Raw genomic sequence first — 27,431 nt, 5'->3', positions numbered from 1 at the left:
TCAGCTAAATTGTAGACCTCCACAAGTCTGGTTAATCCTTGGGAGCAATTTCCAATGCCTGAAGGTACCATGTTCATCTGTACAAATAATAGTACGCAAGTACAAACACCATGGGACCACACAGCCGTCATACCGCTCAGGAAGGAGATGCATTCCGTCACCTAGAGATGAACGTACCTTGGTGCGTAAAAGTGCAAATCAATCCCAGAACAACAGCAAAGGACCTTGTGAAGATGCTGGAGGAAACAGGTACAAAAGTATCTATATCCACAGTAAAACGAGTCCTATATCGACATAACCTGAAAGGCCACTCAGCAAGGAAGAAGCCACTGCTCCAAAACCGCCATAAAAAAGCCAGACTACGGTTTGCAACTGCACATGGGGACATATATCGTACTATTTGGAGAAATGCTCTCTGGGCTGATGAAACAAAAATAGAACTGTTTGGCCATAATGACCATCGTTATGTTCGGAGGAAATAGGGGAGGCTTGCAAGCCGAAAGAACACCACCCCAACCGTGAAGCACGGGGGTGGCAGCATCATGTTGTCGGGGTACTTTGCTGCAAGAGGGACTGGTGCACTTCACAAAATAGATGGCATCATGAGGGAGGAAATTATGTGGGTACATTGAAGCTAAATCTCAAGACATTAGTCAGGAAGTTAAAGCTTGGTCGCAAATGGGTCTTCCAAATGGACAATGACCCCAAGCATACTTCCAAAGTTGTGTCAAAATGGCTTAAGGACAACCAAGTCAAGGTATTGGAGTGGCCATCACAAAGCCCTGACCTCAATCCTATAGAGAATTTGTGGGCAGAACTGAAAAGCGTGTGCGAGCAAGGAGGCCTACAAACCTGACTCAGTTACACCAGCTCTGTCAGGAGGAATGGTCCAAAATTCACCCAACTTATTGTGGGAAGCTTGTGGAAGGCTACCTGAAACATTTGACGCAAGTTAAACAATTTAAAAGGCAATGCTACCAAATACTAATTGAGTGTATGTAAACTTCTGACCCACTGGGAATGTGATGAAAGAAGCTGAAATAAATAATTCTGACATTTCATATTCTTAAAATAAAGTGGTGATCCTAACTGACCTAAAACAGGGCATTTTTACTAGGATTAAATGTCAGGAATTGTGAAAACACTGAGTTTAAAGGTATTTGGCTAAGGTGACTAACTGTATGTGTGTATATATATATATATATATATATATATATATAGTGGGGAGAACAAGTATTTGATACACTGCTGATTTTGCAGGTTTTCCTACTTACAAAGCATGTAGAGGTCTGTAATTTTTATCATAGGTACACTTCAACTGTGAGAGACGGAATCTAAAACAAAAATCCAGAAAATCACATTGTATGATTTTTAAGTAATTAATTTGCATTTTATTGCATGACATAAGTATTTGATCACCTACCAACCAGTAAGAATTCCGGCTCTCACAGACCTGTTAGTTTTTCTTTAAGAAGCCCTCCTGTTCTCCACTCATTACCTGTATTAACTGCACCTGTTTGAACTCGTTACCTGTATAAAAGACACCTGTCCACACACTCAATCAAACAGACTCCAACCTCTCCACAATGGCCAAGACCAGAGAGCTGTGTAAGGACATCAGGGGTAAAATTGTAGACCTGCACAAGGCTGGGATGGGCTACAGGACAATAGGCAAGCAGCTTGGTGAGAAGGCAACAACTGTTGGCGCAATTATTAGAAAATGGAAGAAGTTGAAGATGACAGTCAATCACCCTCGGTCTGGGGCTCCATGCAAGATCTCACCTCGTGGGGCATCAATGATCATGAGGAAGGTGAGGGATCAGCCCAGAACTACACGGCAGGACCTGGTCAATGACCTGAAGAGAGCTGGGACCACAGTCTCAAAGAAAACCATTTGTAACACACTACGCCGTCATGGATTAAAATCCTGCAGCACATGCAAGGTCCCCCTGCTCAAGCCAGCGCATGTCCAGGCCCGTCTGAAGTTTGCCAATGACCATCTGGATGATCCAGAGGAGGAATGGGAGAAGATCATGTGGTCTGATGAGACAAAAATAGAGCTTTTTGGTCTAAACTCCACTCGCCCTGTTTGGAGGAAGAAGAAGGATGAGTACAACCCCAAGAACACCATCCCAACCGTGAAGCATGGAGGTAGAAACATCATTCTCTGGGGATGCTTTTCTGCAAAGGGGACAGGACGACTGCACCGTATTGAGGGGAGGATGGATGGGGCCATGTATCGCGAGATCTTGGCCAACAACCTCCTTCCCTCAGTAAGAGGATTGAAGATGGGTCGTGACTGGGTCTTCCAGCATGACAACGACCCGAAACATACAGCCAGGGCAACTAAGGAGTGGCTCCGTAAGAAGCATCTCAAGGTCCTGGAGTGGCCTAGCTAGTCTCCAGACCTGAACCCAATAGAAAATCTTTGGAGGGAGCTGAAAGTCCATATTGCCCAGCGACAGCCCCGAAACCTAAAGGATCTGGAGAAGGTCTGTATGGAGGAGTGGGCCAAAAAACCCTGCTGCAGTGTGTGCAAACCTGGTCAAGAACTACAGGAAACGTATGATCTCTGTAATTGCAAACCAAGGTTTCTGTACCAAATATGAAGTTCTGCTTTTCTGATGTATCAAATACTTATGTCATGCAATAAAATGCAAATTAATTACTTAAAAATCATACAATGTGATTTTCTGGATTTTTGTTTTAGATTCCGTCTCTCACAGTTGAAGTGTACCTATGATAAAAATTACAGACCTCTACATGCTTTGTAAGTAGTAAAACCTGCAAAATCGGCAGTGTATCAAATACTTGTTCTCCCCACTGTATATATATTTATTTTTTATTTTTTTTATTTTATATTTTTTATTTTTACGAAAACATGGTAATTAACTACAATGACCATAATCAATTGCGCGGCGGCTTAAACTTGTCCGGTCTGTGTGGAGCAGACACAGAGACTGAGAGAAGAGAGACGTGCGATCAAGAGGGATAGAAAGCAGTTGCTTCGCGAGCCTGAAAATACATGATCTAAGTCAGGGGTGTCAAACTCATTCCACGGAGGGCCGAGTGTCTGCGGCTTTTTGGTTTTTCCATTCAATTAAAGACCTAGACAACCACGTGATTGGAGTTCCTTACTAATTAGTGACCTTAATTCATCAATCAAGTACAAGGTTTGAGCAAAAACCCGCAGACACTCTGCCCTCCATGGAATGAGTTTGACACGTGAAATTCCGTGGGGCAGCAGGTAGCCTAGTGGTTAGAATGTTGTGCCAGTAACCGAAAGGTTGCTAGATCAAATCCCTGGGCTGACAAAGTAAAAATCTGTCATTCTGCCCCTGAACAAGGCAGTTAACCCACGGTTCCTAGGCCGTCATTGTAAATAAGAATTTGTTCTTAACTGACTTGCCTAGTTAAATAAAAGGTTAAATTAAATAAATAGAAATACTTTGAAGAACTACTAAAATTGTGATTTTGTCAGACAGTATAGGCAGCAGATCTAAAGAGATGAGATGATGACTTGGAATGAAATGATAAAGTCATCAAATAAAATATTTTATTCAAGTAAAGTAATGTGAATAAATGTTGGTTAATAAGTGATAAGCAGTAAATGGGCAGTAACTAACACCAAGGGACTTTTATTAACGGTTTAATTCAGTGTTGTTAGAGCATTCAACACACACAATGCATAGTGCATATAATGTCTAAACAAAATATCCAAACGGAAATGGATAACCGTGATTACTTTTTTAATAAATCGGACGGAAACCGAACCCACCTCAAAAAGCACTAAATCGCTCAGCACTAACGGCAAGAAAGCACTCCTACTAGGTTATCATATAGTCAATATAGTCACAGAGGAGCAGCAGAGTCATGTCAGCAGGCCAAATTATGAGTTTGGGACTAACTAAATTTCATGAAACATGAAATCTCCTCCTCCTTCCATTCTCCCACTATGATGATTAAAGAGCAATATAAATCTCTCGGTCAACCACTAAGGACTGGTAATTGTAGAGAGATTCTGTTTAGATAAAATGAAGAGGAAACAAACAAACAAACAGCAGCTGATGAAAAATGGGGGTGAGCAGATTTGTAGCTAATTATAGTGCATCCACAGCTCTCTCTTTCTCAAGTTTCACACAATTCTCACACTGTATGTGGGATGCTCAGCCATCCCTACTGTCTTCAGCATGTGCTACAGTAGGCTGGCGTTGACAACCTCTCTCACACAAGCCATGGGGTTCAGCAAGGTTCAGGGCTGTTAATGAGCAGTCTTGGTGGCTTTTCTCTCCCACCATTGTTCATTTATTCAAATAGGGTGCTTTATATTTGGAGTCAGAGGAAGGCAGTCTCCTGAGAGGTTTCCTCCGTGCCAGAGAGAACACATTCACACAGAGAACAGGGCTATGACCTAACGAGGAGGAGTCAAACAGCTGACAGTTGTCAAACAAAAAGATGTCAAATTAACCAGGGCTTTGTTGTGAAATATTTTCTTTGTTTTTCCAATGGGGAAATATACAGTTAATGGGTTGTCTTGACGAAGATAGCTACATGAATGGTGCGTAAGGTATGAGAACAATAATACGAGGGTGTATGAAAACAAAGTACATAATAGTCAGTAATAACCAATCTACACGATTATCACAGCATCCCATTTCAGAATGATGCAACTGTTAAAGTTGCATCAATAGGCCAACTGCATTTAGAACTAGTTAAACCATATTAATGCAAATCCACAGTAAGGCTTCTCTACCCTACCTCCATTTAACCAGTGGTTATTGCCTAAAGCTCAGAGCCTCCTCAGCCCCTGTGCCAGCAATGCTGTAAACCAAACATGACATTCCTCTGCATTAGTGTCCTATGAATCCAGACACCTCCCAAGCCCCACCTGTCTGCAGTTATCACTGCTGTGCCCACTCCCATTAGCTGAGATGGGAGAGGGTTGCTTTTAGGCTGCCCCTCTCCATAGGCTTTAATGCCCCTGAGCAGCATATTTGTTAGACTGTTACTCAGCAAACAAGCTGTGACTCCAATTCCCCACTCAGTGACAGACGGAGGGGAACAGAGAGGGGGGGAAAGAGCGCTTCACCCCTCAGGCCGGAGAGGAGATGGGATCACGCAGGGCCAAGTGAGTTTGATCTCATTTCTCTGTCCAGGGGTTGGAGGCCGCATGTCAATTTGTGAACGAGTGAGGACTCAGAAGGGAAATATGGGTTGAATTAGGCAGCCCACAATGAGGCAAAAATTAAGTCAGAATTGTGTTTGTGTGCTAAATATTCAGAGCACTGAGATAGGCCTTTCTGTTCTCATCGGTGTGTCAATTGTGTTTTCATGCATTCTCTCTCGTAGATAAGAATTTGTTCTTAACTGACTTGCCTACTTAAATGAAGGTTAAATTCAAAAAAGTGTAAAATGTTGACCTCCCTACTCCAGTCCACATTTCTGCTGTTGCACGGGAGAAAGAAGCCTTTGACATTACAAAAGGAAATGTCATGTCAGTCATCAGTGAAATGGATACAACAACCACCAGACATAGAGAGCCTTCCGGTGTGAGAGCACGGGAGATAAGCAGGGGTTGTAGTGTCGAGCTACTGAATCCCTGAACCAACACAAAATCCTTGAAGAAAAGTACTGGTGTAGCTAGAATTCAGGATCCGAGGAGAAATACAGGCTAAACAAGAGGTAAAAACAACTAGGCCAAAATCCCAGAGTAGATCTGTGTGTGACATGAGGATCCAGGGTACATCTCTATGGGACTAGAAAGAGATCTTCATCTCACAGTGGAGTGCTCAAATCTATTATTTTCCTCAGGTCCTGGGTAAAATAAACAAATCGTTTTAATTTCAGACTTGCCGAACATCAGGCAGGCGACGTTTGAAACGTCAGCCATGCCGAATCGATGGCAGCCAAATAGCCATTCTGATGACAGCCGCAGACAATATGCAGCCAGCAAAACTGAACAAATGAAAAATTGACATTTACTTGAAGCATTTTAATTAATAATTGCTGTGCTGCTGAAAATGGCAGGCACTTATGCTCCAATGACTACTGCTTGAGCAAGGACAGGACATGGACAGTCAGAAGTTAGAGAGGTTTACTCTCCCCACTACATGGCTATGTTTTCTCTCAAAGACAGTAACCCAGCACTCAGCCGATTGTCCCATTAAGGAAGATGGGAAGGGAGAGATCCAGACTGCCTGGCCAGCTTGAATGAAATGTGGCTCTGTCTTCTGCTGGGAGGAGTTGATCAGACCGTGAAACTACCAATTTAACTTGCCAAATCCCAAATGAGGATTTAGGCATGACATTAAAAGACGCAATGACAGCATTGAGATACAAAACCTTCAAGATATTGTTGGTATTTGTACGATATTGTATGTAGCTTTCAAGGGATGAAAAAACAACTACACAGGCCGGAGAAAAATGCACGAGAGCTGGACTGACACTCTCCATGCAATCAATAATCTCTAAAATAAAATACCATATTGTATCAATGTTTTCCCCATTCAGCTTGTTTGTGTAACTGACATTAAAACGAGTTAGGGACAAACCCAAAAGACTCCATCAAAGTGAGCTTCCGGAGAAGAGCATGAAATTCAGGGCAGGAAAAAAGTGAAATCCCATAAATAAATCCTCCATAAGCCAATTCCTGTCAATATACACCGTGTTCCTTCAACCCAAAGCACCTTATTCACAAACATGACACAACGGCACCAGAAAATGGAAAGATGCTATTCGGAGGAGAAATAATCTCATAAAACCATTAAGTGAACAACGTAGGTGCATTATGGGGGATTACACCAACTCCTCATACACTGGATTCCATTTCTCTGCCACTTCTGGGGAGCAAATACAGGAGTTTAACTGCTCACTGAAGTCCTGTAACAAGTTTAAGAATCCCATCCTTGCAGTGGAGTATAGCCTACGTACATGTTTAGGCCTATGTGAGCAATGTTATTGTGACCATGTCAGAGACAGAGACAGAGACAGAGACAGAGAGAGAGAGAGAGAGAGAGAGAGAGAGAGAGAGAGAGAGAGAGAGAGAGAGAGAGAGAGAGAGAGAGAGAGAGAGAGAGAGAGAGAGAGAGAGAGAGAGAGAGAGAGAGAGAGAGAGAGTGTGTGTGTGTGTACTTGCAAACCTATTTCATTCCTGTAGTGGACAAGGCTTCGCTCCAGACATCCCTCAAGCTACTTAATCAGAACAACTATGTGGGTTTGACAAAGATTTGACTTAGAGAGAGCAGTTACATCTTTCCATGTTGAGTGAGTGCATACAGTAGATCTTTCAATAAAAAACGATTTATTCAAACAATTTAGTGTTAAGCTTCAGGCAGATACTGCTGTTTGTTTGGTCTTTATGGATGAACCCTGTTTGGTATTATGCTAATATACCACTATAAGCCTGGAGGGGGAGAGTACTACACATAAGAGGATTGCACTGGAAACAGCAGCACAACCAGAGGCCACAGACATACTGTACACAGTGAGAAATTAGATGCTGTATTTATTCATTCATGTATCTATACAAACTGATGTAAACAAATGTACTGTATGTTCGATACGCGGCCAGCTTTCCGGAAGAGACTAAACAAGAGACTTAAACATTGCACCTCAAAGCCTGGTCCCTCACTAGCACGCTGTGCTCGTTTTAATTCTGTAATTATTCAAATGAGTACCGAACACTGGGAAGCAAGTCTAGAATTCATGACAGAATGTACTGTTCCATGTTAAGGTCGGTACAATACCTTTATGAGACATAGGCTAATTTTATCCTTTCATGATTGCAATATCTGTATAAAATCTGTGTGGCTGTTATATCATGTTAATTTACAGCATATGTTATGAATGTTTCATGCAGGCCTACAGTAGATCTTTAAAAACAGGTAGGCCAATGCCAAACACATGGTAGCCTAATCAATATTACAGAAACCAGAAATGATTCTGTCTGATAAAAAAGAAACGCAATGCTTCTAACGTGCAAAATGTGACACAGTGACTCAAAACAGGCCAAACTACTAAATATGCCTTTTAAAATTGTCCAGTTCTGCAATGAGTGAATCCCTTTATAAAGTCCCAATCCAGTAACGTTGATATGAGGCAAATCTGTTTCCCTTACATTACACCAACAATCAACTTCTCTCTAACAGAAAAAACAATTCCTAATTGGATGCTGCGGGGAGCGTTGCAAAGCCACGTTGCCTAGCGACAAGCCATATGATAGTATCGGTTCGGTGTCTTTGAGCATAATGACATTTATAATTATTTGGCAATTACCACCTTTTTCTAATGAGTTCTCACATTCCGATTCCCCGGCATAGCAAAACCATTATAGAGATATAAAACTGTGATACCAACCCCAGGGAACCTCAACTTTCTAGTAAAATATAACCAAGCAAAATAAAATGAAATGTAAAAATCCCTCAAGGTTGTTATATGATGCTATAGGAGTATTGGAGCTCGTTGGCACGTTACGCATCTATTCCTCGTCTTATTGTGTCAGTACTGACTTGGTGATCTTGGTAGCAGTAGAACCACTCAAGTGTGCCGGAATTAGCCAATTAGGAGCCTTTTTACAGGGATACTTAACCATCTGTAGTTGTCACAACCTGCTCATCTTAATAAACTACCAGAACATACAGTTGAAGTCGGAAGTTTACATACACCTTAGCCAAATACATTTAACCTCAGTTTTTCACAATTCCTGACATTTAATCCGAGTAAAAAATCCCTGTTTTAGGTCAGTTAGGATCACCACTTTATTTTAAGAATGTGAAATGTCAGAATAATAGTAGAGAATAATTTTTTTCAGATTTTCTTTCATCACATTCCCAGTGGGTCAGAAGTTTACATATACTCAATTAGTATTTGGTAGCATTTCCTTTAAATTATTTAACTTGGGTCAAACGTGTCGGGTAGCCTTCCACAAGCTTCCCACAATAAGTTGGGTGAATTTTGGCCCATTCCTGCTGACAGAGCTGGTGTAACTGAGTCAGGTTTGTAGGCCTCCTTGCTCGTACACGCTTTTTCAGTTCTGCCCACAAATTGTCTATGGGATTGAGGTCAGGGCTTTGTGATGGCCACTCCAATACCTTGACTTGGTTGTCCTTAAGCCATTTTGACACAACTTTGGAAGTATGCTTGGGGTCATTGTCCATTTGCAAGACCCATTTGCGACCAGGCTTTCACTTCCTGACTGATGTCTTCAGATGTTGCTTCAATATATCCATGTAATTTTCCTCCCTCATGATGCCATCAATTTTGTGAAGTGCACCAGTCCCTCCTTCAGCAAAGCACCCCCACAACATGATGCTGCCACCCCCGTGCTTCAAGATTGGGACGGTGTTCTTCGGCTTGCAAGCCTCCCCCTTTTTCCTCCAAACATAACAATGATCATCATGGCCAAACAGTTCTATTTTTGTTTCATCAGACCAGAGGACATTCCTCCAAAAAGTAAGATCTTTGTCCCCATGTGCAGTTGCAAACTGTAGTCTGGCTTTTTTAATGGGGGGGTTTTGGAGCAGTGGCTTCTTCCTTGCTGAGTGGCCTTTCAGGTAATGTCGATATAGGACTCGTTTTACTGTGGATATAGATACTTTGTGCCTGTTTCCTCCAGCATCTACACAAGGTCCTTTGCTGTTGTTCTGGGATTGATTTGCACTTTTCGCACAAAAGTATGTTCATCTCTAGGAGACAGAACGCGTCTCCTTCCTGAGCGGTATGACGGCTGCGTGGTCCCATGGTGTTTATACTTACTTACTATTGTTTGTACAGATGAACGTGGTGCCTTCAGACGTTTGGAAATTGCTCCCAAGGATGAACCAGACTTGTGGAGGTCTACAATTGTTTTCTGAGGTCTTGGCTGATTTATTTTGATTTTCCCATGATGTCAGGCAAAGAGGCACTGAGTAGTAGTCCTTGAAATACATCCACAGGTACACCTACAATTGACTCAAATGATGTCAATTGGCTTTAGAAGCTTCTGATAGGCTATGACATAATTCTCTGGAATTTTCCAAGCTGTTTAAAGGCACAGTCAACTTAGTGTATGTAAACTTCTGACCCACTGGAATTGTGTAATTATAAGTGAAATAACCTGTCAAAACAATTGTTAGAAAAATGACTTGTGTCATGCACAAAGTAGATGTCCTAACCAACTTTCCACAACTATAGTTTGTTAACAAGAAATTTGTGGAGTGATTGAAAAACGAGTTTTAATGACTCCAACCTAAGTGTATGTAAACTTCCCGACTTCAACTGTAGATGAGGAGGATTGAACAGAAAACACCAGAAGTGGAAGAGAGAGATGAGACATGATACAGACTGGCCATGTGATACTGTAGAGGGGGACAGCGGCTGCTCGACAGTCCAATTTACAGCTTAAATTAGGCCTCAACGTTGAACAGGAAGCAATTTCACATCTCTTGAAAGGAGTCGTGGGTAGAGGGTCACTGGATGCAGCTCGGCTGTGTATGTTTACAGCTATAAACACCACTAAAATTGGAGCCGCGACACGGGATGACCCTCCTCTGATCATCCCTGGATAGGACGCATGATAATAAAATACCTCTCCGTGACGCTGCTGACCAGGCCACAAAGAAAGCAAGTGTTGGTCCAAATCCCTTTTGTGCATCCTATGGGGTATTGGAAAACATAGGAACAACTTTGCACACTCTTGATTTCTAGTACAGGCTATACCGTCATGTCCCAGTCTCTCTTTCCCCATGCTTAGAGAGGCTGGCAGGTGCAGTGGAAAGACAGAGCTCTAATTCACCTAATTCTCTAATTAATTTCCTCCTGAAAAGCAGCATCCTCACTCCCACACTAAGCTCTTCACAGCTAAACGTGGCTGCACCAGACACTCATTGCAGAGGACAATATAATTGTACATTTCAGTGCTATTTCTAATCGGCAGCAATTTTCTCTACAGGTGTATAGTCTGAATGTTTTTATATATATTTTCTTTTTACATTTGCAGACTGACAATCAGTGAAACAACAAAGCGTTTCCATGGCGACAGGGCAGTCTCCTGGTTTGGGTGCCTGCACTCGTGCCAGGCTCCTGCCAGTGTGACGTGTGCCCCGGGGTTCAGGGCTCTGCTTCTCTGTAGACCTAGGCAAAAATCCCCCTAGGACAGATGCTCTAGTCTACAGCCTCTTACACAAGATGAATATGAGAAGCAGGCAACGAGCAGCCATTCAAACTGACTGACTAGTTGAATCTGTGAGTTGTAACATTCCTGCTTGCATTTTACAAAAGTGGTCAACACCCACAGTTCCAATCCTCACCCCAGCACAGAAAAAATACAAATAAATAAATCATAAACCAAACTGTAACATAGACTTCCTTGCTAAATTACAGACAGGCTAACCTTTAAGATGCTCTCTCCAGCTGGGCTGGCATGTCCAAAAGAGTATGCTTTCTAATCCCTTAGCAGCTTAAATATGAATGATTATGCCCTGGTTAAATTGTCACAGCTCAGTAAGCAAATACCCCAAAAAGACCTACCGTAGGTCAGACACGACAACATTCTCTGCGATTGTCTTAATATGAGATTTAACTTCCTGGGAGAAAAAAAATCTAAAACGTCAGGACCATAAGTCTAAGTGACAGGTTTGTCGGGTGGCATTTTGTGGAAAAAGAGAAAGCCAGTTAAACAAGAAGAAGCCGATTTATTTATTCAGTGGTGAGGAAAATGGGAATTCCTCTCTCTCTTAGTCAACTTGAACATTGTTTAACTATAATATATTTAAATCCAATTGTTTGGAGCTTAAGGAACTCAGGAGAAAGTTTGTGTTCCACACAATAGAAGAAAATAGTGATAATTGCCTTGACAGATCATCTACCCAGCTGTCTCATGAATCTTGTGGAGTAGGCCTTAGGGCCGGGACGATACCAGTACTGCGATACTCATTAGTCCCACGGCAAGGAAGCAAAACACAAAGCGGATTTAACTTCTTTAGGAAGTCATATTTATTTATTTTCCAAGCTATAGCACACAATGTTTGGAGTGCTTCAAATTTGGTCTGCTACGTGTTTTCATTTTTGCCATGGAAAAAATATTGCGATACCGGCCCTAGTAGGCCTACATTCTCTCCAAGGGTTGAATAGCACAAGGTAACCCACAAACTGATCCCAATACAGACGGGAAATCTTTAGCAGGTTACTACGTCATATCAAATCAAAAAGATATGAAGAGAAGAAGATGGGCTGCCAAGAACAGACTCAACTTCCTTGCTTTTGTATACAGTATGTGAAACACAGATTTTTACCATTTATACAAGCATCTACTTACCAAGCTCCAGAAGAGTGCCCAATTCCCCAGAATGAATTCACTACTCTTGACTCTAATGCTAAAGAGACTGATCACACAGCCATTAGACTGCCATGCCACATTGTCCATATGTTTCATTGTAGAAAGTGAGTCTACAGACTCCAATCTTGCTGAAGAAATGGAAAAGATATTGCACACCAAAACTACACACACCATGTCCAACATTAGACTAATCTGGTATGGTTCCCAATTAGATTCCATCCAGCCTTACTGTAATGCCAGATTACTAAGTCTGGCAATGCAAGGTTCCAATAGGAATCCATTCCATTTAGGACATTTGCCTACTTACCGGCGGTGAAATCCTTGTTTAGGTCGATGAAAGCATTGGAATGTGGAACACGCATCTTGACACGTGAACTAAGAGCTGCCTGCCACACTGCTTTCCTGTGAGGAAAGAAAACAACAACATGATTCATGTGCTCAGCAGACATTCTGAAAAAACACAGAACCAACTAACAAAGGTGCTGTTTTTAACACTGCATACATCTACAATATTTCAATGTATTGAGTTTTGTCAAGACACGGATAATAATGTAAAAAAAAAAATTTTTTTATGGGGACTGCAAAGCATTGGTTCACTTTTCTAATCTCCACCTTACCTTCCAGTAAGATAGCAGACTTCAGTGGAGAAATCAGCAGAAACACCAAAGATGTCTGGAATCATGTCCCCATTGAAGCTGCGTAAGAGAATTTCATTTATAAAACCGTCAAAACGCCCAACTCATGAGCAAGATCATAGGACAAAGTTTAGGTAAACAATATTGCTTGCATGGAAACTCATCATAGAAAACAACTGCTACAGGTGATTTGTAAAATATATATTTTTACATGCTTAACCTACTCCATTATCAGAGGTTGGTCCACAAATGTCTTATTAAGGTCAACTTGTCCATCTGCAAAACCGGATAAGAGATGTTAATCGGTTAGCTATTTAATAACAGAAGTTAACTTTCTGTATTAGAGTACATTATTTTTGTTCTACAAGCCTCAAACGTTGTATTCCATAAGCCTGAATCTAGGACTAATAGAGCAACAATTTACCCAGGGTTTGGTTGTTTCCCCAGAATACAAAAACCATTGTGTCTGAGGTGGCCTTGGTCTTGAGCTGAGCTGTAAGAAGCACATCCATCTGAGAATCTCCATCGTAGTCTCCAGGAACAACACCAGTTATGATACAATTGCTGAAAGAGGAAAGACATTCACTGAGTGCCTGCTGTTGACATAAGCCAGTAAAGAATAGCATAGGGCTTTTCTCAGTGACAGCTAAAATCATCTTGTGTCAATCTACCCTAACCCCCAGGGTTTGCCTGGACATTGTGGAATTATTGATGCTTCAAGATGAGAAGTGGTGTGTGCACTAATACAATTGAGAGAATAAGATCAGAAACTTACGCGGGCAAAGCCTTTTTAGGGATATGGACTTTTGGCTTGAAGTATGGGGCTTTCAGATCAGCCAAGAATATCACCAACTCAGATTCTAAAAGTTCAATCAAATATGCAATAAAAACAAATTCACAAAATGCTCACTTTCATACTCAGCACAGCACAGTCACATAACCATATCAGCAATGCAGTGACAAATTCACTGAAAGACATTCATTGGTGAGAGAGCTATACCCATGTTATGTTTTTGTTTCATTCTAGTTACTAGGCTACTGTGTCTTGTAATGTAGGTAATGCCAGAGGTGTAAAAAGTACTCAATTGTCATACTTGAGTAAAATACTACTTGAGTAAAAGTCTAAAACGTATCTGGTTTTAAATGTACTTAAGTACAGTGGTGGGAAAAGTAGTCAATTGTCTTACTTAAGTAAAAGTAAACGCTATACCTCAAATTCCTTATATTAAGCAAACCAGAAGACACAATTTCCTTATTATTATTATTATTATTATTTTTTGACAGCCAGGGTCACACTCCAACACTCAGACATCATTTACAAACTAAGCATTTGTGTTTAGTGAGTCTGCCAGATCAGAGGCAGTAGGGATGACTATGGACGTTCTCTAAGTCCCTGAATTGGACCATTTTCCTGTACTGCTAAGCATTCAAATTGTAAGGAGTACTTTTGGGTGTCAAGGAAAATGTATGGAGTAAAAAGTACATTATTTTATGAGGAATTTAGTGAAGTAAAAGTTGTAAAAAATATAAATAGTAAAGTACAGATACCCCAAAAAACAACTTAGGTAGTACTTTAAATTATTTTTACTTAAGTACTTTACACCACTGTGTAATGCATTGAACACCCAACAGCTTTTCAAAGGAGAGAAAATAGATTGCTACGTCATCACTGTTTTTATTGCTTTGCATTTCCTGTCTCTGTTTCGAAGACAGGCACCCGATATGTACTATCCCTATTAGTCAATGTAGGCTAGAGCAAATTGTATCCAGTGGTAAATAATTGTGTTAGCCACATGACTAACTAACTGCTTATCAGACAATATGACAGCACTTAACAGCTTGGTTTAGCTAGCTAGATTAGCTAGTATTCTATGAGTTTTTGGAACACATGCACAGCAAATGTCATTAATTCAAGTAGCCTCATCTAGTATCTAGCTAAAGTTTCTATATTATTCACTAACGAAATGAATCCTATTGAAAAGGCAATACAAAACACTGAACAGTATTCTAGCCAGCTAGCTAACGTTAGCTACTCACGTTCTCTGATGATGAAAATATCTGTCTGTTTATCCGAGTTGAAATCACCAAACGCAGCCACAGTACCATGATTTTCAGACCCGAACAAGTCAGTTGTTACATCTTGAAGAGCAGATGCTGAATACTGCCCTGCAAAATACACAGTAAATGTAAAAATCTTGATAAACAATATCCTCATAGTTGTTCAATTCAAACAACACAAACTGGAATACTGCAGTGCGCGTTTGGTTTACGGCAGAAATGACAGCAAGAAATGCATTAAGCATAAACTCGTGGGGTTTGACACTTGTCAAAAATAACACAATCGACAGCCTTATTTAGTCGTAAATATAAAGGTAAAGAACATCAATGGCACAAGAGGGAGATAGACTATTGACATGTTAATAAAAGGGTGGTGTGACGTCACACCATCAGCGCTTCCTAGTTTACAGCAGTGTCACAACGTGCTGTTACTTGGTAAACACAGAGAACCAACCAACATGTCAAGCTTGGCAGATGTCGGCAGGAAACTCCTGGAAATCAAAGCCAGACAAAAACGTTCAGGTTTGACATATTCACTTGATTGACACTGTGCATTATCTGCAAGCCTCTTGAGTGTAAAATCAACGAAACAGATTATATCATATCCTTGCCTGCTATAGCCACTATAGCCCACCGCAGTGGGCATGCATGAGCATGAAAGGTCAAGTTTGCAGCTACTGAAGCTATTTTAAGATTTTCACATCAGGTGTTGCCTCTCTACCCTTGTCGTTTGTGTTAGGCTACATAAAACAACAATGTTATCATACTGAAAGAGAATAAATGTACATGCTGGCCAGAGTAGGCTGGTGGGAGGACCAATAGGAGGATGGGCTCATTGTAATGGCTGGAATGGAATACATGTAACAGAGTCATACATGTGGCTTTCAAATGTTTGTGTTTGACTCCATTCTATTTAATACCATTACAATGAGCCTGTACTCATATACATGTAGTTCCTCCCACCAGCCTCCTCTGATGTAGGCTATGTTCCTCGTTTATCAGGCTAGATGCCATTACATTGGCCAACATGGCAACCTGCTCACATAGACAGTGCAGGGGTAGGCAATGAGATTCAGCCATTTTTGTTGGGGTGCCGAAAGAGATTGTATCGGAAAATAACAATCATTTCATACCTTGATTATATTGAGACACGATCAAATATGGCAGGTAGCCTAGCAGTTAAGAATGTTGGGCCAGTAACTGAAAGGCTGCTGGTTTGAATCCCCGAGCCGACTAGGTGAAAAATCTGTTAATGTGCCCTTGAGCGAGGGGGGTGGAATCACTCGCGGGCTTTGCCTATGTCCATGTTTTCAATCTGAAGTCTTATAACTCATATACTGATTTTGATTATGATCAGTGGTTAATCAAGCTTGCTGTCAATTAAAGGCCTCATGCAATTTTTCATACATTTTTTTCATTTAACAATAAAGGCAATAGTAGGGTATTTAAGAAATACTTTATCATAGTTTGAATTTGTTGAGTATCACTCATACAAACATTATAGTTTGACGAATGATTACCTTAAAATATGTATAGACATTTATGAACTTCTATTTGAAAAAATACACATTCAGACATTAGGCTAATTCAAACCATCATTACTAGTTCACTCATCTTAACCATCCTATGCCAACATACAAATAATTTCCAAGTAGGCTAATCTTTTAATGACCATTGTAGGCTACATAGCGTATTCATGTTTTGTCATTTGTTGTCTGTTTTGTTGCCACCTAATATTAACTTGCTATGTGATTCATTATTGATTTTTTTTCTTAAGCCGCTCTACTAACCCTCCTGTGAATTGCTGTAGATTTGTAATTTAGCTGAGAGACGATTGCCCTTTACCTCACCTTTTGAAAATGGCCAGCTCGGAATGTGAGATTTCCAAAGCTCCTCGGAAACTAAAAAGATATGGTAAGTAGTGAATTGAGCATATGTAACTATCCTCCAAGTTGTTGCTGTAAATGAGAATGTGTTCTCAGTCAACTTACATGGTAAAATAAGTTTCAAAAAGAGGTAGCAAGCACTCCAAACCCAAAGCCTTTCAAACTGGGTTGAACTAAATCTAGATTTAATCGAGTGTAATGCCTGTATATCGTTCTATGAGACAATTAGCAGGATGACATCACTCCAAATTATACATTTCAATTATTAATCTTGCCAGACAGAGTTTTGTATTACTATACCACCCTAGTATCATATGTCAGTTTCAGTGGAGGGTGCTGAGGGGAGGATGGCTCATAATAATGGCTAAAACGGAGCAAACGGAATGGCATCAAACGCATTGAAACCATTCCGCTTCAGGATTTACCACAAGCATGTCCTCCCAAATTAAGCTGCTACCATCCTGCTGTGTTCAGTTTTCTTCAGGTGAATGGTATGCTATGCTGAAAATGCTGTGATACACTATTATTACTGCGGTCTACGTGGCTTGGTCAGGATGCTATACCAATATACCAGTCTTGGAAATAGGCTACGTTCAATACATGGGGTAGATTTTGTGAGATAAAATTGGGTATACACTACTGTATCTAAAAATCATCCAGGTAATCAAGTTGTCGTCATAATTCACTTTTTTTGCTGCACCTATGATTGACACTCTCTCCCTAGGGTTCCCACCAAATGTAGTACAACCAATATACTGTTGAATGAAAATAGAAAATTATACTAACCAGTATTCAATTCATAAGCCTAGTATTAACAAATATTGAACTCTCAGTGAAGTTAATCACACAATATTTTCCATCAACCACAGACTTCGATCCATGTTTCTATTCAGTAGAAATGAAATAAAACCTTTAATTTGCATATTAGCCTCACACTGCCTCTGCAGAGTTATCTTGAAAAGTGATAGCTTTGTCCCTACTACTTAAAAGCTGATGGAAATTATGGTAATTTGACTGGAAATGTGGCTTTTTCAGTACCTGAGGTATTGACCCAAGGTCGATCCCATTAAAATGTAAATCACTCCAAAATAAAATTTGTCTGAAATAGTGGTCCAACAGATGGGGCTCCCCTGAAATTCACTTGGCTCTGAAAAAAGCTTGAAATGGTGGCAAGTTCCATTATATTTTAAATTTGTGCTCAGTGTATGAAATCACACTTCTTTCTGGAGGTTTGTTTTGATATTTACAGTGACTAAATGTGAGTTGGAAATGGGGCCATGTCATGATTGCATGCATCAATGCATTGTGGTTTTTGTGTGACCTGGACTGTTCATTGTATTCTGACGGAAATCACAAAAAATTACTGATACTGATTTATTTTGACAATGTGTTTATGATGTTGCTCTTCAATCCCATGTGTAGTTAAATTCTTCATTATCTAAAACCATTCTGTAAAATATGTTTAACACTTAGGTCTACATACATTTGTTTCTGAAGATGTGTGATAGAAGTGCTGATAACTAGGAACCTTTGTGGCATCAGTCTTACAGCCTAATACTCCCCAAGTGTTCATGGGAGTCTTTCTTTGACACATGGTTACTGTAGTGTGTGTCTCCAGAGTGTGTGGGAAAGTACCATAGAGTCACCTGATACATGAACAAATTACCTCCAATTGAGCTCTAGCTCAACAATGAATGTTCTGTCAAGAATTGTGTTTTGTATCTCTCCTCAGGCTCCATCTATGAACCTCTCAAGCTCTCCATTCTCCACCGGGAGGATGAGCCACTATGGGAGAAACTTGACCGCTACTATAATGCAGGTAAGCACTGTGATTACAATTAAAGTACTTACTATTTAAAATCCTTGTTTTGAAGACATCCTCAAAGGTGAGGTCCTTTCGAGCTTATTCGTCTGCTTCTAGGGGGTGTAGCTTTACAGTATTTAGGTTTGAGATATGGTTTTCATTTTGTATGTTACTCTTAGGGCTCTATTTTAACAAAGCTGGCGCAATGGTAAATCTAAGTGCAGGCGGTAGCGCTATTGTTTCAGGGATGTGTTTGAGCTATTTTCACTATCACAATTACTGGCGCACTTGGTGGTGTTGCCACGGAAAGGTCTGGGTTTTGATAAATAAACAAGTTGTGGGTGTGTTGAGGCTTGGCCCCTCACTGGCCCAATCAGAACGTGCTCCATGGCAAAATATGTGGTTGCTTCAGGTTGTGTATTTACAGACTTTTATGTATTGCATTGGAAACAACTCCAATATCAATGTTAGTCCGTTATAGTTTGTTAAATGGCTTACAGAAACAAAATAACAAAATGTAAACCTATCCCATCTTTCCTCAATAGGTTAACTTGAACCCATTTGCAGTCCACATTGTTCTAAGTAATTGCATGGCTTCAATAGCATTCCCACTGATATAGAGGCGAGGCCTACTGTCATTAAGCAAGATTAAATTCATTATTGATAAGGCCTAAAAAGAGAACTAATGATTCTAATCAAATTCTAAACTAAACAAAGACACAACTTGTTTTAAAATGTCACACTTACAGGCACCATCATTTCTCGCCATGGGCATATAATATTAAAACAACACAGAATATGGAGGGTTTTACGCACATCCAAAAATCAAAAACGGGACCTGCATGGCTAACATAATGTGGTCCTGCCTACAATGCATAGATACAAGTGAATGTCAGCTCACTGTTTTACTCCTCTCAAACTTGTTATATGATTACTGCCCTGTAGCACTCACGTCGGTAGCCATGAAGTGCTTTGAAAGGCTGGTCATGGCTCACATCAACAGCATCCTCCCGGATACCCGAGACCCACTCCAATTCGCATACCGCCCCAACAGATCCGCAGATGACCCAATCTCAATCGCACTCCACAATGCCCTTTCCCACCTGGACAAAAGGAACACCTATGTGAGAATGCTGTTCATTGACTACAGCTCAGCGTTCAACACCATAGTGCCCACGAAGCTCATCACTAAGCTAAGGACCCTGGGACTAAACACCTCCCTCTGCATCTGGATCCTGGACTTCCTGACGGGCTGCCCCCAGGTGGTAAGGGTAGTCAACAACATGTCTGCTACTCTCAGCACTGGGGGCCCTCAGGGGTGTGTGCTTAGTCCCCTCCTGTACTCCCTGTTCACGACTGCGTGGCCAAACACGACTCCAACATCATCATTAATTTGCTGATGACACAACGGTGGTTGGCCTGATCACAGACAACGATGAGACAGCCTATAGGGAGGAGGTCAGAGACCTGGCAGTGTGGTGCCAGGACAACAACCTCTCCCTCAATGTGAGCAAGACAAAGGAGCTGATCGTGGACTACAGAAAAAGGCGGGCCGAACAGGCCCCCATTAACATCGACGGGGCTGAAGTGAAGCGGGTCGAGAGTTTCAAGTTACTTTGTGTCCACATCACCAACAAACATGGTCCAAACACACCAAGACAGCCGTGAAGAGGGCACGACAACACCTTTTCCCCCTCAGGAGACTGAAAAGATTTGGCATGGGTCCCCAGATCCTCAAAAAGTTCTACAGCTGCACCATTGAGAGCATTCTGACTGGTTGCATCACCGCCTGGTATGGTAACTGCTCGGCATCTGACCGTAAGGCGCTACAGAGGGTAGTACATCACTGGGGCCAAGCTTCCTGCCATCCAGGACCTATATACTAGGCGGTGTCAGAGGAAAGCCCATAAAATTGTCAAAGACTCCAGTCCCCCAAGTCATAGACTGTTTTCTCTGCTACCGCACAGCAACCGGTACCGGTACGCCAAGTCTAGGACCAAAAGGCTCCTTAATAGGTAATCAAATGGCCACCGGATATTTTACATTGACAACCCCCCTCCATTTAAAAAAATATATACTTTTACACAAATTACCTCCACTAACCAGTTTCCCCGCACATTGACTCGGTACCGGTATCCCCTGTATATAGCCTCGTTATTGTTATTTTATTGTGCTAGTTTTTATAATTTTTTAACTTTTAGTTTATTTGGTAAATATTTTCTTAACTCTTTCTTGAACTGCACTGTTGGTTAAGGGCTTGTAAGTAAGCATTTCACAGTAAGGTCTACACATGTTGTATAAGGCGGAGGTGACAAATAAAGTTTGATTAGATTTTTTTTATATAATAAAGCTTTGGTGATTAAGATTTAATTCCAAGCGGTCTCAGGAGCCAAATCCTTTATCGACAGTCTTGACTACTTTGCGATTGCATTGGGCAGACAAAAAAAAAAGCCTTAATTGAGGATGGGAGGCTATGCTTGGTTTTTAATCAAATAACTTGAAATGTAGAAAACATTTGTTTTTCATGTTTCTAAATACGAAGTATACAGGCACCAAAAGCACGTTAGGCTACTTTTTGTTCCATGCGCGTATGGGCAGTGTGCGTCATGGCTGGTGAAAGCTCTGCGTGTAACAAATCCGGTATCAGGATAAATAAAAAGCAAGGTCTGCTAACTTTCTTTAATTATGTTTAATTAACGCAAACAATAAATGGCAAATGCAATTTTCGTATATACGGCTTCGCTGTATCTCCACGCAGGGTAGAACAGGGAACTGGCAGGAAATACGTAAACAGCTGTTCTTATACCGTGATGACGTAGTTCCAACGCGTCTGTTGGCCTATCACAGAGGCTGAGCGCGATTTAAACTTTGCTCCGCCTTTGCTGGCACTCGGACTTGTCCAAGTCCCTTAGTGCTCTCCTCTGTCCGCATCTGGTTGTTGGGTAGATTAGATCCGTCTTGTGTCTCCCCCGATGCTACACTCAAACAGTTCCTAATATGGTATTGTCCAGTAATCTACCCTCCCTGGTTGGCTTAGAGATATGCACCCCCCCCTCTCCAGATTGACCACAGCTTTTATGGCCTTTCACTCAATGTTGGTCAGTCTTTACACACATACATCTGTATTGTTTGTGTGTGTGTGTAACAAAACAATATTCATCTTCATACAATATGGTAGCAGGCTATAGTGCATAAACATAAATCCTAACACTGGATAGGCTGTGTTTCCACTGTCAAAATTCAAACCATAACCAACTGCATTACTGCTAAAACCAGCTTTTGATTGGTCTCAAATATCCCTATCGGCACTGCCTGAAATTAGCACTTTGAATCATGTTTTTAAGGACACACCTCAAATATTTCCACTACACCCATTTGAGCGTAAGCAAGCGGATTTTCAAGACAGATAAATTGACGAACCTGGCGTTAGGGCTGGAAATAGCCATTGCGAAATTTCAAACTAACGTGCATTTGACACTAGCGCTGCCTTAACACTAGCCGAAAATAGAGCCCATGGGCTCTAATCTGAGTCTGTCTGAGTCAGGTCACGCCATTTTCACAAGTTACCGCACCATTGGCAGACATGTCACACCCCATTGGTGAGTTGTGATGATGACAGGGGGTGCATGGATACAGCGTGGCAACAGATCTCATGGCTTTCTTCATTAAAGGCAGGACACCCTTTGCTCAGTGTGGAAACAGAGGAAGTGTATTGCATTACATTGTAATTTTATGAAGGATAGAATGTAGTCTATTGTGATCTGTGCTTTGCTGTGACCTGGGGCTGTGGTCTAAATGCTATACTTATGTTCAAGACAAATTACTTTTCAAGGGCAATACAGCTTCTATTATGTTTTATGTTGTGAGCCTATTTGAATAAAGGAAAATCAAATGTTTGTTCTACTGAAGACAGGCAACAAAGATACTTCAGTGAGTTATCAGATATTGCCCATGTTTTTGGGGAGCAAAGTTGATCAATATGGTGTCATGTTTCATGTTTGGAAATCCAGGGGGTTGTATTATTTTTGTATCCCACCCCGTAGGCTAGTATAAGACAGCTGTAGAGAAAAGACAGCATACTTGTGAAATTTTGATGAGAAAAGTTTCCCAGAAATGAGGGTTATTTCACAGGCTGTCTAGGTTGAAATGAGGATGCTACAGGAAAAGCACTAGGGGAGCAACTGGTCCCTCATCTGAAACCAGTCCTGCAGTGTGAAGTCATGGTGACAGACAACCTATCAGTGTTTCTCACCACCTGGGCTCCCTGGATGAAAGTGAATCTCACTCATTACTCATGCATTTTGCATTCATGTTACCCCTGTAGCTTTTATATGTTTGGTGCATGTTTTGTTCTCCAAGGTAAACGGATGCAATTTTAGCTTTTGCAATAATGTGACAGCACACTTTTTGTGGTGTAGCCTATATTATAGTAATATTTTACACGGTGCTTTTCCCATTCCCTTTTCTGCTCAGTCAGATTGGTCGAAATTCGGAAAGCTTTAGATTGCTCCAGGTGAGGTTGTGAGTGATTTGTTCTACTAGCAATGAATGAAAGAGTACTGCAACAATAACATGCATCAAGCCCCCTGTTGCTCTCTCAGAAACGTTCTCTGTGAGATAACAATATGTTGAAATGTTCTTGCTTAATTTTGTGGTCGGTACATAGCAGTTGAATGTGCTTGCTTAATTTTAGCAGGGAGCATAGCAGCAGTTGCTATTGCCAATGCACAGGCCAGTGGATGAATACCTTTTTTTTGCTTCAGAGGTAATGAAATGATGATTCTAGTTCCATTTTCTACAAAAAAAAAGTGTAATTGTAAAGCCAGTGGCATTACATGCTCTTAGGATGCAGTGTGGACTTATTCCCTATCATTTCTGAGCAAAAGACATTAGGGACATCACTGTCCCTCACAGTTTGTCTTCTTTTTCTCCTGTGTGGGCCTCGGGTTTCTTATTTCATTCTCACACTTGATTATAGTGGAGGCATAGGGCTAGTATCTGACACTGGCTCGGGGAGATTAAGAAATGTTAAAACAAGCTTTATGTTTTGTTGTGGATGTTTCTTTTACCTCTTTTTCTTTTTTCTCTTTCTTTTTCTTCTTTCTTTCTTTCTTTCTTTCACTGTCTGGGAGCAGAGGAATGGACCATTCTAAGAAACAGCATTAGCTGTTGATTTAGTGGGACATTAGGTTGATGGATGATAATATCATCATATGAGACTGAGCAACTCCAACCTCAGTTTATTTGCATCTAGAGTGCTCTTGTGTCTTTGGAGTTAGAGAATAATAACATATTTTACTGTGGTTTTGATTCAGAGGAGTCTTACTAAGGTGCCATTTTTCTTCTGATGTGCCTCCAAACACATTATATTGCCTTTTCCAAATCTAAAGCAGAGATTGAATGTGAGAAAAGTGAGTCAAGGTAGGTTACATTTATGGACACAGCAGCCGAGTTAGTTGGGCTTGGAGCAGAAAGAGTTGAGTCGAAGAGTCAGAGGATCAAATCAAATTGTATTTGTCAGATACACATGGTTAGCAGATGTTAATGCGAGTGTAGCAAAAGGCTTGTGTTTCTAGTTCCGACAGTGCAGTAATATCTAACAAGTAATCGAACAATTCCCCAACAACTACCTAATACATACAAATCTAAAGGGGTGAATGAGAATATGTACATACATATGGATGAGCGATGGCCGAGCGGCATAGGCAAGGTGCAATACTGTATTTTATACCATCTATATATGTGATTATGAGTAATGTAAGATATGTAAACATTATTAAAGTGGCATTATTTAGAGTACATTGTATAAAGTGACTAGTTATCCATTTATTAAAGTGGCAGCAGCCTCTCTGAGTTAGTGATTGCTGTTTAGCAGTCTGATGGCCTTGAGATAGAAGCTGTTTTTCAGTCTCTCGGTCCCAGCTTTGATGCACCTGTACTGACCTCGCCTTCTGGATGGTAGCGGTGTGAACAGGCAGTGGCTCAGGTGGTTGATGTCCTTGATGATCTTTTTGGCCTTCCTGTGACATCGGGTGCTGTAGGTGTCATGGAGGGCAGGTAGTTTGCCCCCGGTGATGCGTTGTGCAGACCGCACCACCCTCTGGAGAGCCTTGCGGTTGAGGGCGGTGCAGTTGCCGTACCAGGCTGTGATACAGCCCAACAGGATGCTCTCTATTTGTTCATCTGTAAAAGTTTGTCAGGGTTTTGGGTGACAAACCAAATTTCTTCAGGCTCCTGAGATTGAAGAGGCACTGTTGCGCCTTCTTCACCACACTGTCTGTGTGAGTGGACCATTTCATTTTGTGATATGTCAGCCGAGGAACTTTCCACCTTCTCCGTTGCTGTCCCGTCGATGTGGAGGGGGGTGCTGCCTCTGCTGTTTCCTGAAGTCCACGATCATCTCCTTTGTTTTCCTGACACCACACTCCGAGTGCCCTCACCTCCTCCCTGTAGGCTGTCTCGTCGTTGTTGGTAATCAAGCCCACTACTGTTGTGTTGTCTGTGAATTTGATGATTGAGTTGGAGGCGTGCATGGCCACGCAGTCATGGGTGAACAGGGAGTACAGGAGGGGGCAGAGCACACACCCTTCTGGGGCCCCAGTGTTGAGGGTCAGCGAAGTGGAGATGTTGTTTCCTACCTTCACCACCTGGGGGCAGCCCGTCAGAAAGTCCAGGACCCAATTGCACAGGGCGGGGTTGAGACCCAGGGCCTCCCGCTTGATGATGAACTTGGAGGGTACTATGGTGTTGAATGCTGAGCTGTAGTCAATGAACAGCATTCTTCCATAGTTATTCATTTTGTCCAGATGGGATAGGGCGGTGTGCAGTGTGATGGCGATTGCGTTGTCTGTGGACCTGTTGGGGCAGTATGTGGGTCTAGGGTAGCCGGTAAGGTGGAGGTGATGCGATCCTTGACTAGTCTCTCAAAGCACTTCATGATGACAGAAGTGAGTGCTACGGGGCGGTAGTAATTTAGTTTGTTTGTCTTTGCCTTCTTGGGTACAGGAACAATGGTAGACATCTTGAAGTATGTGGGGACAGCAGACTGGGATAGTGAGCGATTGAATATGTCCGTAAACACACCAGCCAGTCTGCGCATGCTTTGAGGACGCGGCTAGGGATGCCGTCTGGGCCAGCAGCCTTGTGTGGGTTAACACGTTTAAATGTTTTACATCAGCCACGGAGAAGGAGATGGGAGGACGCTGTCCTTGTTAGCGTGCTGCGACGGTGGCACTGTATTATCCTCAAAGCGGGCAAAGAAGGTATTTTGTTTGTCTGGAAGCGTGACGTCGGTTTCGTGACATGGAAGCGTTGCTTCCGATTGGTCGGACCAGCGTTGAATGGTTCTCGTCACTGATACATCCTGTTTGAGTTTCTGCCTATAAGACGGAAGGAGCAAGATGGCGTCGTGGTCGGATTTGCCGAGGTCAAAATAGGTGGTATTTATTAAACAGTGCAGGTGATGAGCAGACTGGATCCAGAGGTTATTTACAATAGCCTACAGATGATGATAAATTATGAAAATTTGTTGAAAGAAAGGACAAAATAATACATTGGCCAATACTATAATATCTAGACAAAATCACAGGGCCAAACGACCGTAGTCTTACACATCTGACCTGGGCCGTGTTCAGCAAAAGAACAGAAATGGCGCTGTTTTGAACAGCCGGTTGAAGAACTTGTGCCTAAAATCTGTGAATCTACTGGTACGCGCTCACTAGAAGCTAGTTCACAGTGTTGGTGAACAGTGGTGAGGAGAAGTAGGTTGGTGTTTCCAATTCTGGCATTTGTTATTTATATTACCAAGCACATATTTGAATGGACTAGCAATATCATAGTATTACAAGGAAGTATCGTTGGAAACAAAGTAATAAATTGTCCAGAGCATGTGGGGAGAAATGGTGGGAAATGAACACAGCAACTTTTCAATCAGCTTTCTTTTTACATTCACAATGCCAGGGGAAGCCCCAATACGATGCTACTTTTTAACTCTGGTTAACATATGAAATTGGCCAGAAGAGGCACTGTCCGTTTAATGTGTTTTTTCCCAAGCAGCCTCTGGGGTCAAAGTAATTTTCACTGCCGAGTTACTGAAGGGTTTATTAATATTCTGCTTAATTCCCTCCATCGCCTCTTTATCCCGGCTATGCTGACTTTGTCTCTTTGAATTGACCCGGACTCTCTTTAACAAACGATCTGGCAGAATGGATGTCCCCTTCATTTGCTCTGGCATAATGTGGTGATGAAAAATGAAGTACCCTGTTCAGACAGATTATTCATCGGGAGGGGTAGAGGGTGGTTTGGTGACAGATACATTCCTGTGATTCCAGGCCTTCTGTTTTAGTGTGACTTTATTTAAGCTCAATAATATTTTGAGGATTTCCATGAAGATTAACACGTGTGTCACTCTGGAATGTATATGACCTGAAGACCAAAGTTATTGCTACCTTCACATGTGCAGTAACACACCTTATTGGGATGTCTGGTTTTACAACAATAACTACACAACATACAGCTGTTTAACATACCTTTATTTTCCATTCCATTTCACAATTTGCAACAACAAACAATGTTAATGGCCCAATGTAGCCATTTTTATATCAAATCATTTCTGGGTAACAATTAAGTACCTTACTGTAATAGTTTTCCACTACAATGGACAAAAAACTATTTATCAATCAAGAATTTAGCTATGACTGTCTGGGAGTGGTCTGAGTGGGCAGGAGAAAACTTAA

General features: G+C 41.5%; 2 protein-coding genes across 4 annotated transcripts in view; one reads left to right on the top strand and one right to left on the bottom strand.

Moving 5' to 3' along the window:
- Positions 1–15,359, bottom strand: part of LOC139576211 (T-cell immunomodulatory protein-like) — a 123,021-nt gene extending 107,662 nt beyond the window's left edge. The window contains exons 1-6 of the mRNA XM_071401993.1: positions 14,986–15,359; positions 13,724–13,808; positions 13,373–13,512; positions 13,173–13,224; positions 12,931–13,008; positions 12,621–12,715 (exon numbers count right to left, since the gene is read on the bottom strand). Of these exons, the coding sequence (XP_071258094.1) occupies positions 12,621–12,715; positions 12,931–13,008; positions 13,173–13,224; positions 13,373–13,512; positions 13,724–13,808; positions 14,986–15,163 (628 nt within the window). The 5' untranslated portion in view covers positions 15,164–15,359. The remainder of the gene's footprint in view (positions 1–12,620; positions 12,716–12,930; positions 13,009–13,172; positions 13,225–13,372; positions 13,513–13,723; positions 13,809–14,985) is intronic.
- A 31-nt stretch (positions 15,360–15,390) lies between these two features.
- LOC139576210 (phosphorylase b kinase regulatory subunit beta-like) overlaps positions 15,391–27,431 on the top strand; it is a 74,889-nt gene continuing 62,848 nt past the window's right edge. Inside the window, exons 1-3 of one of the 3 annotated variants that reach the window (XM_071401992.1) lie at positions 15,408–15,528; positions 16,817–16,920; positions 18,625–18,711. In XM_071401992.1, the coding sequence (XP_071258093.1) occupies positions 16,866–16,920; positions 18,625–18,711 (142 nt within the window). In that variant the 5' untranslated portion in view covers positions 15,408–15,528; positions 16,817–16,865. Of the gene's footprint in view, positions 15,529–16,816; positions 16,921–18,624; positions 18,712–27,431 lie in introns of all 3 variants that reach the window. The other 2 variants (XM_071401990.1, XM_071401989.1) reach the window with 2 other exon arrangements.

This window comes from Salvelinus alpinus, chromosome 5 (assembly GCF_045679555.1).
Source record: "Salvelinus alpinus chromosome 5, SLU_Salpinus.1, whole genome shotgun sequence".
Classification (NCBI taxonomy): domain Eukaryota; kingdom Metazoa; phylum Chordata; class Actinopteri; order Salmoniformes; family Salmonidae; genus Salvelinus; species Salvelinus alpinus.
Note: the sequence above shows the minus strand (reverse complement) of the source record. Positions and strands in the feature narration are given on the sequence as shown.